Consider the following 12807-nt stretch of genomic DNA (forward strand, 5'->3'; position numbering starts at 1 on the left):
TTATATTCTGCAACTTTGCTTAAGTTAATTGTTTCAAGTAGTTTTTTTAAATCATAGAATTTTTTATCATAAAAATATTTTATTAATTTCCAGTTACATGTAAAGATGGTTTTCAACATTTGTTTTTATAAGATTTCTAGTTCCAAAATTTTCTCCCTCCCTCCCTGTCCTTCCCTGTCCTCAAGACAGAAAGCAATCTAATATAGGTTATCTATGTACAACCAAATTAAACATATTTCTGCATTAGTCATGTTGTGAAAGAAGAATAAGAACAAAAGGCAAAAACTCAAAAAGGAAAAAATAGAAACCATATGGTTCAATCTGCATGTAGATTCTACAGTTCTTTTTTCTGAATGTGGAAAGCATTTTCCATCATGAGTCCTTTGAAATGATTTTGGATCATTTATTGTTAAGAAGAGCTAAGTTTATCACAATTGATCCTCACACTATATTGTTGATACTGTGTACAATGTTCTCCTGGTTTTGCTCATTTCACTCAGCATCAGTTTATGTAAGTCTTTCCAGGTTTTTATGAAATTTGCCTGCCCATCATTTCTTATAGCACAGTAGTATTCCATTGCATTCATATACCACAACTTGTTTAGCCATTCCCCAATTGATGGGCATCTCCTCAATTTCCAATTCTTTGCCATCCTGGATCTATTTTCCAGGTCGATTGGGATCCAAAGGGACAGTCTACATTTTCCTCTATTTTTTCCTTGCTTTGATTTTATTTTATTGCTTCTTGATGTTTTATAAAGTCATTAGCTTCCACTTGCCTAATTCTAATTTTTAAGGTGTGTGTGTGTGTGTGTGTGTGTGTGTGTGTGTGTGTGTTTAAAGTGAGCTTCTGTATCTTTTCCAGTTGGTCAATTCTACTTTTTAAGGAATTGTTTTCTTCAATGAATTTTTGTACCTCCTTTTCCATTTGGCCAATTCTGCTTTGAAAGAGTAGTTTTCTTCAGTGAATTTTTGTACATTTCATTTTTTGTCTGTGCTTTTACAAAGTTGTTGACTCTTGTTTTCATGTTTTTCTTTCATCATTGTAATTTCTTTATACTAATTTTTCCTCTCTTATTTGATTTAAAAAATCCTTTTTGAGCTCTTCCATATGTTCTTTTAAAAATTTTTTTAGGTGGGGGGGGTAAGACCAATTCACATTTTGCTTTGTGACTTCACATGTAGCAGTTTTGACATTGTTGTCCTCTTCAGAGATTCTATTTTGATCTTTCCTGTCACCATAGTAACTTTCCATGGGAAGGTTCTTTTTTGTTGTTCCTCATTTTTCCAGTCTAATTCATGGTTTAAAAGGAATTATTTTAAATCTGGGTTCTGCCCCTGGAGCAGAGAGTACTGTCCCAAGCTTCTTATACTGGGGTTGTGGGGCCTGGCCACTGGTTTGATATACCAGAGCTTCAGGGGATCTGCTGACTTGTGGCAAGAGCTTAGTGCCTCACTATTGGTTTGCTGGTGTGTGGCCTGCTCCTGGCTTGCCCAGGAACTGGCATTGAATTGCACTCCTCTTTTACCCAAGTGATTTAGACCTTTCCTAACAACCATTTACATCATCTTTGGTTGGAAAATTGTTTCACCTTGACTTTTTTGTTGGTTCTGCTGCTCCAGAATTCATTTTTGCATGTGGTTTTATAGTCATTTTGGGGTGAATCTGGGAGAGTTTAGGCAAGTTCCTGCCTTACTACACCATTTTGGCCTTCACTGTTTTCAATAACTAAAATCTGTGCCTCATCATACTCATTAATTCACTTTTTCTTTATGAGATTAAAAACTCATGAACTTTTCTTTTAGTTACAAAACTAAAAGATCTTGCTTATTAATCCCATAGTTGCTAAACAGTTATTCTATTTATTATTTTGTGAACTTTGACTTCTTAAGCCTATAAAGTTTACATGAAAATGAATTAAGGGACTATAATTTCCTACAGCATCAGCCATTCTACAATTATCAAGCTGGCACTTAACTTTCTGTGACTCTGAAAATTACATCCTCACATTTTCATTTTATAAATTTTTGTAAACAAAAATTCTCCCCCCTACCTTTTAGCCCTCAAGCATTTTATTTGTGTAAGGGGCAGTGTTTTACATTTTTCCTATGTTGGTTTGTTTCTTTTTCTTTAGGCAAAAGTACTTTTTTCCTGTCCTTTAAGCAAATCTACCTGCTCACATTTTAGAGGGAGCAGTGTCTTACATCACAATTGCCTATATAGTATTCTGGACAGCTGACCATTCAACCTCTGTTTGAATACTTTCAGAGTGTACTAAGATACACTGCTCCATTGTAGGACTGCAATTATTGTTGGGTAATTCTTTCTTATGTTGATTAAAATTCTGCCTCTTTGCAACCTCTTCCCATTGGTACTAGCTTCTTCCTTCTGGACACAGAGAATATACTTCACTCTAGCACCCAACATCCTTTTATCTTCCCTTATTTCCTTCAGGTGATTCTCATATGACATGCTAGTACTGTTTTGGTCACTGTTCACTGGACTGTCTGGAAAATTTCCAAGTCCGATGAAGGAATAGAAACAGCAAAGTCTCCAAGCCATAGAAAATAGGTTGATTGAAAGAGGGCCTATCTCACAATAAAGCAGGTCAGTCAGGGGTTGGACCTGAATGACCTTGGGTTACAGAATCAATGGGTTTTTATACCCCTATAGAGTTTAAATGCTTTTATAACATACTAATTAAAAGAATCTAATTTTAAATCATCTTCATAGGAAATATGGAAACTGCCTACATGACAAATGTCAGCATTTTCCAATACTATTATTAGTCTTCTTGTGGCAACAGGGTCATAATTCTGCTGCATGACCCCCTCCCTTCTAGTCAAGCATATCACTTGTGAGTTGCATCACCCCTTTGAGTCAAGTATATCACTCTTGATTTCTAAAATACATTATTGCTGACTATAGTATCCTCTGATATTACTTAATATTTAACATTAGAAAGTACCATCTGACATTATTAATTAGAAAGAAAAGAAAACAATCTACTAATACAATTAAAATAAGATATCTAAATATAATAAATCATAATTTTTCAGTTAATATGCTGATTATTATCACAATAAAATCATTTATAACTATATTAAATCTCTTATAACTAAAGGGTGGGGAAAATCTCACTCACAGGACACACTCTAAGATCATTACCCAAACTTGTTACCTAAGATATCCTAGATGACAAAAGTATTTACTGAGTACTAATTTTGTACCAAGAATTGTGATAAGCACTAGGGATATAAAGAAAATAAAAACCAATCAAACAAAAAACACATTCCCTGATCTCAAGGAGTTTACCATTGTAGGGGACACAATGATAATTTATTCCCTTGGAGGAACTCCCAGTTTAGGGTCTGGAAGCTTAAACTAGACAGACTCTTAGGGATCACTGTCTAATTGGGGACTATAATACTGTGGTGAGTAAAACTAAATGTGGTTACCTATTTCTGTCCCTAGTGTAGGGAAAATTAGCTTGGATTTCTAATATATTTTTTACTTGTAAATTAGAAGCTTTAGTGCCAGTTCCGGGCATTAAGCATTTATTAAAGCCTACCAAGTATTAGTAAAAAGTGAACACTTGGGTCAGAAAGTTAAGAAAAGGTCTATCTAGTCTAGAGATGCAGCCCGGCCTGCTTCTTCCTCCAAGTCCTCCACCATGAGCCTGTCTGAGACCCAAACTGTGAGAAGAAGCTTCCTCTATGTCTGGAGGAGAGGCAGTCCTTACACACAGCTTCAAGCTAATTGGCTAGCATCACCGAAATCCATTGGTTCACTGGACTTGAGGGGGGTCCTGTGTTGAGGTCAGAGTTCACACCCTCTGAGAACACACCCTTTTGAGGGCCAGACAGGTGTGTTTTTAACTGAATTAACTGTGAGTTAATCAGCAAAGTCAGTCAATCCAATCAATCTCCTCCAGCTGGGGGCCTTTGGGCATTCCGAAACCCATTATTTTCCCATAATACCAACATTCAAACTACTATATATAAACAAAATATAGAGAGGATACATTGGTGATAATCAATAGAAGGATAGTATAATATTAAGGGGAAAATGGGCCTATTACTTCCTGAAACTATGGTCAACTAAGAGCGCTATTCTTTTTCTGATGACTTTTGAAGCTAGGTCTCCCACATCTTATACTTATATAACTAACTCTTTCAGTGACCCTGTTTCCCACTCTGGAACCTGCTTAGTATCCCTTTCAACCAACTTTCAGGATTTCCATCAGAGCTAAACCTTCATTCTCCTTGATGACAATCCATACCCTTAAATCAATCTCCATATCCATTTCAGTGAGCCTTCCCTTCATCAATATCTTTCTAGCCTTCTGAAGGAAACCCTTCCTCAGTATGATGGGGAAATAACTCCCTACTGGGTAAATAGGCACACATAGAGTATATATATATATATATATATATATATATATTTTTTTTTAGTGAGGCAGTTGGGGTTAAGTGACTTGCCCAGGGACACACAGCTAGTAAGTGTTAAGTGTCTGAGGCTGGATTTGAACTCAGGTACTCCTGACTCCAGGGCCAGTGTTCTATCCACTGCGCCACCTAGCTGCCCCTAAAGCAGAGGCTTTTTGTTTTGTTTTTTGGTTTTTTGGTTGGGCAATGAGGGTTAAGTGACTTGCCCAGGGTCACACAGCTAGTAATTGTCAAGTGTCTGAGGCTGGATTTGAACTCAGGTCCTCCTGAATCCAGGGCCAGTGCTTTATCCACTGCGCCACCTAGCTGCCATGAGTATTTATATATTTTTTAAATCTTAGAGGAGGCTTCCAGGTGTCCTAGATCTCCAACCTATCTGGGTTTCTCTCTCTCTCTCTCTCTCTCTTTCTCTTTTTTTTTTTTTTTTTTTTTTTGCGGGGCAGTGGGGGTTAAGTGACTTGCCCAGGGTCACACAGCTAGTAAGTGTCAAGTGTCTGAGGCCGGATTTGAACTCAGGTACTCCTGACTCCAGGGCCAGTGTTCTATCCACTGCGCCACCTAGCTGCCCCTAAAGCAGAGGCTTTTTGTTTTGTTTTTTGGTTTTTTGGTTGGGCAATGAGGGTTAAGTGACTTGCCCAGGGTCACACAGCTAGTAATTGTCAAGTGTCTGAGGCTGGATTTGAACTCAGGTCCTCCTGAATCCAGGGCCAGTGCTTTATCCACTGCGCCACCTAGCTGCCATGAGTATTTATATATTTTTTAAATCTTAGAGGAGGCTTCCAGGTGTCCTAGATCTCCAACCTATCTGGGTTTCTCTCTCTCTCTCTCTCTCTCTCTCTCTCTCTCTCTCTCTCTCTCTTTCTCTTTTTTTTTTTTTTTTTTGCGGGGCAGTGGGGGTTAAGTGACTTGCCCAGGGTCACACAGCTAGTAAGTGTCAAGTGTCTGAGGCCGGATTTGAACTCAGGTACTCCTGACTCCAGGGCCAGTGTTCTATCCACTGCGCCACCTAGCTGCCCCTAAAGCAGAGGCTTTTTGTTTTGTTTTTTGGTTTTTTGGTTGGGCAATGAGGGTTAAGTGACTTGCCCAGGGTCACACAGCTAGTAATTGTCAAGTGTCTGAGGCTGGATTTGAACTCAGGTCCTCCTGAATCCAGGGCCAGTGCTTTATCCACTGCGCCACCTAGCTGCCATGAGTATTTATATTTTTTTTAAATCTTAGAGGAGGCTTCCAGGTGTCCTAGATCTCCAACCTATCTGGGTTTCTCTCTCTCTCTCTCTCTCTCTCTCTCTCTCTCTCTCTCTCTCTCTCTTTCTCTTTTTTTTTTTTTTTTTTTTTTTGCGGGGCAGTGGGGGTTAAGTGACTTGCCCAGGGTCACACAGCTAGTAAGTGTCAAGTGTCTGAGGCCGGATTTGAACTCAGGTACTCCTGAATCCAGGGCCGGTGCTTTATCCACTGCGCCACCTAGCCGCCCCCCCCCCCTCTCTCTTTTTAAAAAATATTTATTTATTTTCAATTTTTTTTCTTTTTCTTTTTTTTTGTATATGGGTTTCTAGGCTGGCTAATTACAGTGTCTCATCCAGTCATCTCATTTGCTCAGACTAGTTAACTGTGGAGGTGAGAGAAAAGTACTATGATATCTTATTGTGGGAGCAATAAAGAAGGTATAGGTGAGATTGTTCTTAGAAAAGAAGGATGATAGTGTGAGATATAGTAACAACCTGTTAAAGTAGTGGACTTAGGGAAAAACATGTCCATGTAAGGAAGAGCAAGGCAATGTTATGTATTAAACAATGTCAGCTCAAGAATTTGAGAAAAGTAAGTTTTTCAGGGTTAGAGGGAGAACTGATAAAAACCAGTTTGAGCTGACTCTCACTGGTGTTGTAGTAAAAGTAGGTAAAAATTCAACCCTACTCACTACTGTACTTGCTAAATAGACTTATTATTATTAAATTCTCCTCCCATGCCTAAAATCTTCACCCCATTTTAGATCATGGGTTGCATAAAAGGTGTATGTGGATGGGAAGGGTAACGTATCAAGGAGAATTTAGTTAGAACTCTTCTGGGAAAATTGTGACCCCAATGTAACTGACCTATGCTGACTTTGGGGAGGGACTTGTTGAGTTAGGGCTCAAGATAAATATGGGCTGTGCACTCTTAGCATTAGCACTCACTGATTGTTTTTACTGTGGATGCCTGTTCTCACAAGAATGCAATAAAAGTTTTTGTCATGCAAAGTTGCCTCTGAAAGGACTTGTTTTGAGAAGGTGGTCTGCACCTGTTTCTCACAATAAGGTATAAGAGATCTAGGAAAAGGAAGTCTCTGCTTCTGATTCTAACCTCTGCTTTTTCTCTTAGGAAATTAGTGTGGCTGTGACCTCTAGGCCTAAATTTTTGATCCCCATGCTTTCAACTTCACATTCCTTTTCCTAACTTGGGGAATAGAGAAACTACTCTAGAGCTAGGGCCTGAATTCTCAAGAAAATAGGTAATGAGGGTTCCTGAAAGAAACTGTAACTCTCTCTATTCCTCACCCCCTCCCAATCTTTTCCCCTCACTCACCCACAAGTAGAATGGAAGAAAAAGACCTTGGCAATGGGAGAAGGTGTTTAGGAGTTAATTTCTACTTGCTTGGACTTCAGGGCTCAATTCTTTCTTCCCTTCAGTTATGCTCTGAACTGTTGCCCACGGGACAGGGGCTCATGCCTGATTCTGAGAAATTTTTCCTGATTCTCTCCTTGTGTTCCTCCCTCACACCCCGCCCCAATAGCCCTCATTTTCCAGTAATCTCTTTTGGCTTCTAGGCATCTCTAGTCTTGTCTTGTCCTTCTGGTCTTCCCCTCACCCTTTGTTTCCATAATTCATGGAAGCTTTGCTTAGGTGTTATTACTGTCTGTTTCTGTACCTATGCTGAAGCTCTCCCTTTTCCCTTCCCTGCATCCCCAGGAGTGCTGGAAGGTAGGTTTGACCCTTTCTGCAAATAGATCTTACTCATGTTTAGTTTGGATACCTTATAGAGTAAGAGCTCTCTTCCTTTTTTTTCAGATGGTAGGGGAATGCATCTCCAGGCCCCATTTAGGAAGAGAATTGAATGAGGGAACACCTCTAGGTTCTATCTCCTCATTAATACAATTTAATAATTTCTCTTTTACAGGTCAGGGACTATTGTTGCCTTTCTTTGTATCTACAGTGCCTGGCACTTAGTAGTCACTTAATAAATGTTTATTGACTTATTCTGTACTTCTATACACCAAATTTGTGTCTGCTTCAGTTTTAGTTTACCAAACGATGATGCCAGGGTCCTTTTCCTTGGGTTGTGGGGGGTACAAAGACAAATGAGACCTAGTCCTGACTTTCAAGGAGTTCAGACAAAAAGTCATAAAGTGCAGAAAGGCTACGTGCTATAGGAGAGCTATGGATGGAGTGCTAGGATATTGGGGGCGGGGTTTGAGACGTTGCCTTCACAGCTGAGGGTAATTGGGTGAAATTTTGTGGAAACAGTAGCACCTGATTTAGGCCTTAAAGGATGGAAAGAACTTCAAAGGATGGATAGAGGAATGTTTCCCAGGCACAAGGGACTATGAGCACAGTGGGTAGAGACATAAACAGGTAGGACAGCTCTTTAAAGAGTAAATAGTTTAGTTGGGCAGGCATGCTGAGTTTTGTGTGTGTAAGTGATGCTGGTGAGGGAGGTTGGAACTTCTAGTGGTGGACTAAGGAGTAAAAAATAGGGCGTTCAGGCTGATATCAGCTCACCTGCTCCTTTGCTTTTTCTGGTTCTAGGTCCTTTTAGAGAAAGAGATTTGCTTGGATTCCTCTGGGTATAGGGGACATAAGGCTTGCCTGATAAAAGTGCGAAAACAGAAAATCTATGCCAATTTAAAAAAGAATCTTTGACGAGAATGTCAGTCCTGGTCTCTGTTCTTTCCCCATCTTTCCCCCAGAAGGAAGTTTTCTAGTGATAAACTGAGGAAACTATGGATAGGATTACTGTTCTTTTGAAAGTCAAAAAATGTTTAGAAAAGCAGCTCTGGAAGTTTCTGAAGTATCAGTTCTAGAAATGTATAAATATTTGAAGTACTTCTCACATTAGGTAGGAGTCAAGGTTCATTGTTTATGATCTAAGAGGAATCTGTAGATAATATAGAAGGTGACACCAACTTCTTTCATAGATACAGGGAAACCTTATAAAGGAAATTCTCTGAGGAATTTGTGAGGAACAGGCAAGTAGAGTATTATATTTGGGGAAGACAATTTCCTAGGATAGCCAGAGAGAATACAAGGTAAGGAATGCTCTAACATTTCTCAAGAGTGAATTTTTTTGAAGGTTAAGTGGCTTGCCCAGGGTCACATAGCCACCAAGTGTCTGAGGTTGGATTTGAACTCAGGTCCTACTGAATCCAGGGCCAGTGCTTCATCCATTGCACCACCTGGCTGCCCCAAGAGTGAATATAATTCTTGACAACAAAAACATAAAATTTTTTTGAAAATTTTAGTCTGCATCTGGAAGAAGTTTCCTATTAAGTGAAGCATTATTGACTTTTGAGGGTTTGAGATGACCCTGGCATTAAATGTTGTATAGCTAAAATATTGTGAAGAGTTATGCATCTCTATGCTTTATTATTCCTCTAATTTGTTAACAAAATGTTTATGAATCACTATAATTGGGAAGGAAAAAAGATGACATTGATTCCATAGGCAGGTCAGTGTGTGACCCTGGGAATGTGACTTAACCTTTTTGTTCTCCCTGTAACTCTAACTCTATGAACTTCAGAGAAGGTGCATTTGCAGAAGGAATTACTTCCCTTTTATCATTGAATGATCTGAGAAAGGACCTCAAGCTAATTAATTTAAATTAACAAGCATTTAGTAAATACAAACTATGTACCAAGCACTGGAGTTACAAAAAAAAAGAAAGGTGTGTGGGGGGTGAATTTCCTGCTCTCAAGTAGCTAACAATTTAGTGGGGAAGATAACACAAACAATATATAGAGATGTAGATGTATACACATATGTGTGTATATACATATCTGTGTATACACACACAAAACCATACATGCACATGTGTACACATACACATATATAACACATACACAGATACATATGTGTGTGTATGTATATGTAAAATTGGAAGTAATCTCAAAGGGAAGGGGCAAGGGAGAGATGTGCACAACCATAGCCAAGCACCTTGTTCTGTAGGATAGTCATTTATATGTACATGTATATGTGTGTACATATGTACATATACACACATATACACACACAGTATAGGATGTCCTCCAAATAAACATCATCTGGAGAAGATACCTTTTCTCTTAAAGGATTATTTGTCTGTGTGTCTGTTGAATAACATTTTGCTCTTTGCTAAATCCCTGTGGCAACTATATTAAGGTAGCAGGTACAAATTCTAGCTTGAGCTGCAATCAAATATTGCTCCAAATATTTGTAATTCCTTTCTGGATACTCGTGAGTGGGATTACAATATCTCCTTGTGGGTAGGAGAGGTCATCTTAGATCTTTCAATTTATCTCTATAGCGGTTGAGATTTTTGTCCTGAAATAGCTGTCAAGAATATTGGCTGCTCAAGAAAACTGTTTTGCTTTCACTGAGATAGAGCCATGGATGGGTCATATATACATGTTTCTCCTTGTAGATCATATATAGCTTGAGGGAAATGAGACCTGTCTATAAATAACTACAGAGCAACCAAGAGACTGATGTAGGTCATTCCATTTGATATCTTGTTCCCATCACTTTGAAAGATGGGAAAAGAGATCAAGGAAGGGATCATGGAACAGGTGCCCCCTAAAGTAGGTCTTGAAATTTGGGAAAGATGCTGAGTGGAGAGGTGTGTGTGTGTGTGTGTGTGTGTGTGTGTTGTAGATGATGTTATATATAAAGGCATGGAGGCCATAGAAAATTTGAAACAAAGTAAAAATTTAGCTGGAGCACTGTGTGTAAAAGGGAATTATAAGGGGCAGCTAGGTGGCACAGTAGATAAAGCACCAGCCTTGGATTCAGGAGGACCTGAGTTTAAATGTGGCCTCAGACATTTGACATTTACTAGCTGTGTGACCCTGGGCAAGTCACTTAACCCTCATTGCCCTGCCCCCCCCAAAAGGTGGAATTATGAAATTTGCCTAGAAATGTAGATTGTAGCCAAAGAGTAGAAGGCCTTAAATTCCTGGATCAGGCATTTTATTCTGTTATCAATACAATGTTGATGAAAGCTTTTGAGAAAAATGATCAGATATTTTAAATATTTATAGCCTAGTTGAGGGAGACAATGGTAAATGGTGATACCATCAATAGAAAAAAGGGGAATGAGGTTGGGAGGCTTACTTCTTCATAGGGAGATGATAAATTCACTTTCCAACAGAACATCCAAGTAGAAGTGTCCTGCATGTAGGAGAAAGGTCAAGGCCAGAAAGGAGATGAAAATCATTCAAATAGAGGTAAAGTCAAGCTAAGTGAAGCCAGAAGGTAAAATGACATAACACCCCTCTCCCCTCACTCAGGTTCTAGATGGTTTGAAGTCATACCTACATCACTTTTGGCCTTGCATGAAGCATCTTAGCTTAAAACCCTCATGTATTCTATTCTGTCTAGGAATTTTAGTGGGGCTGGCCAGAGAGGCAGCTCCCCAGCATGCTCCATCCCCGATCACGGATCTGTTTTGTCCTTAAGCCATAGATAAGAGGGTTCAGAGTGGGTGGAATAACCAGATAGAAATCAGCTAGTAGGACCTGGACAGGCAGGGGAACCACGTCCTGTCCAAACCAGGCCACATAGATGGAAACCATCCCTGGTAGGTAATAGAGAGCCATAACTCCAACATGGGAACCGCATGTGCTTAATGCCTTGAGCTGGGCATCCCGGCAGGAGAGACGGAATACAGCCTTCAGGATCAGGCTATAGGAGGTAGCAATGAAGATCACATCAATGCCCACAATGATTGAGGAACCAATCAGGCTATAGAGGTTGCTTGGCATGTGGTCAGCACATCCCAGCTTGGCCACAGCCATGTGTTCACAGTATGAATGGGGAACCATCAGAGAGCCACAAAAAGGCAGGTGACTCACCATCCAGCTCAGAGGTGTCATAAATGTGGTAGCTCGAAGGATAATTGCCACACCTATCCCTAGCATTGTTTGTTGTGTAAGGATGGTCTGATAGTGCAAGGGTTTGCAGATGGCCACGTACCGGTCAAAGGCCATAGCCAATAAAAGCCCTGTTTCCACAGCTGTGGCTGCATGGACGACATACATCTGAGTGAAGCAGGCAGCAAAACCAATAATTCCATCACCTGACCAGAAGATGTTCAGCATCTTGGGGACCACAGAAGTTGCCATAATAATGTCCACCATAGCCAGGATACACAGGAAGTAGTACATGGGTTCATGCAAGGCAGGGTCGACCCAGATCACTGTCAGAATGAGGCTGTTTCCCACCAAAGTCACAACATACATGGTGCCTATTGGGGCCAGCAACCACAGGTGAGTCACTTCTAGGCCTGGAATGCCCATGAGGACAAATGTAGCAGAAGGTGATGTATGGTTGGATGGCAATTCTAGCATCTGTTGGGAACCTTCTTTCCTGTGAAAACAGCAAAAATATCACAAGAAAAGCCTTCCTGGTTCTTCTAGCCCCAAAGTCTGTTGGGCTATATTTTTCATCCTTTTCAAAAAAATAATTGATCAAGAAAATATTGAAAGTACTGAGGGGGGGCAGCTAGGTGGTGCAGTGGATAAAGCACCAGCTTTGGATTCAGGAGGACTAGGGTTCAAATCCGGCCTCAGACACTTGACACTTACTAGCTGTATGACCACGGGCAAGTCACTTAACCCTCATTGTCCCCCCCCCCCCAAAAAAAAAGTACCAAGGAAAGGTTAATGGTTAATGCCGTAATGATGGCACCTCATTTTAAGGCCCTTGAATTCATTCTGTATATCCCTTTGAACATGATTTTTTACAGAAGATAACATTGACCCTCAATAACATTCAGGAGTCATAATAATGCTAATTGTGCCTCATATTTGCGTGGTACTTTCTTCACAATTTTACATGGTAAGTAGTGCTAACATTTATTTTTCTGAGTGTTTCCTTTTCTATAAAAGGGAGACAGCTCACCCATGGTCACATGCAGTTAATAAATTGCAGAGCCAGGACCAGAATTTATAGCTCTTGTCTCCAAATCCAGTGCTCCCCACACTCTACTGAACTCCCTTTCTGTTGTGAGAATATTATTACCAGCCCCCCCCAACCCCTTACTGAGAGAGCATGGGTTCCAATGTCCAGAAGTTACCTTACAATTCATGGACTGCCTTCAAGTCATGTCAATCAATGGATTTGAATGCTACC

At 39.9% G+C, this 12807-nt stretch overlaps 1 protein-coding gene across 1 annotated transcript; it reads right to left on the reverse strand.

The window, feature by feature from the left end:
• Positions 1–11060: 11060 nt before the first annotated feature.
• LOC122748006 (olfactory receptor 52I2-like) lies at positions 11061–12023 on the reverse strand. Its single transcript, XM_043993749.1, has one exon. The coding sequence runs from the start codon at positions 12021–12023 to the stop codon at positions 11061–11063; it is 963 nt and encodes a 320-aa protein (XP_043849684.1).
• Between the last annotated feature and the right edge of the window lie 784 nt (positions 12024–12807).

This window comes from Dromiciops gliroides, chromosome 3 (genome assembly GCF_019393635.1).
Source record: "Dromiciops gliroides isolate mDroGli1 chromosome 3, mDroGli1.pri, whole genome shotgun sequence".
NCBI classification, from domain to species: Eukaryota; Metazoa; Chordata; class Mammalia; order Microbiotheria; family Microbiotheriidae; genus Dromiciops; species Dromiciops gliroides.

What these genes read in the sequence shown, in the direction of transcription:
- LOC122748006 (XM_043993749.1), bottom strand. Translation starts at nt 12,023, where the DNA reads ATGCTAGAATTGCCATCCAACCATACATCACCTTCTGCTACATTTGTC.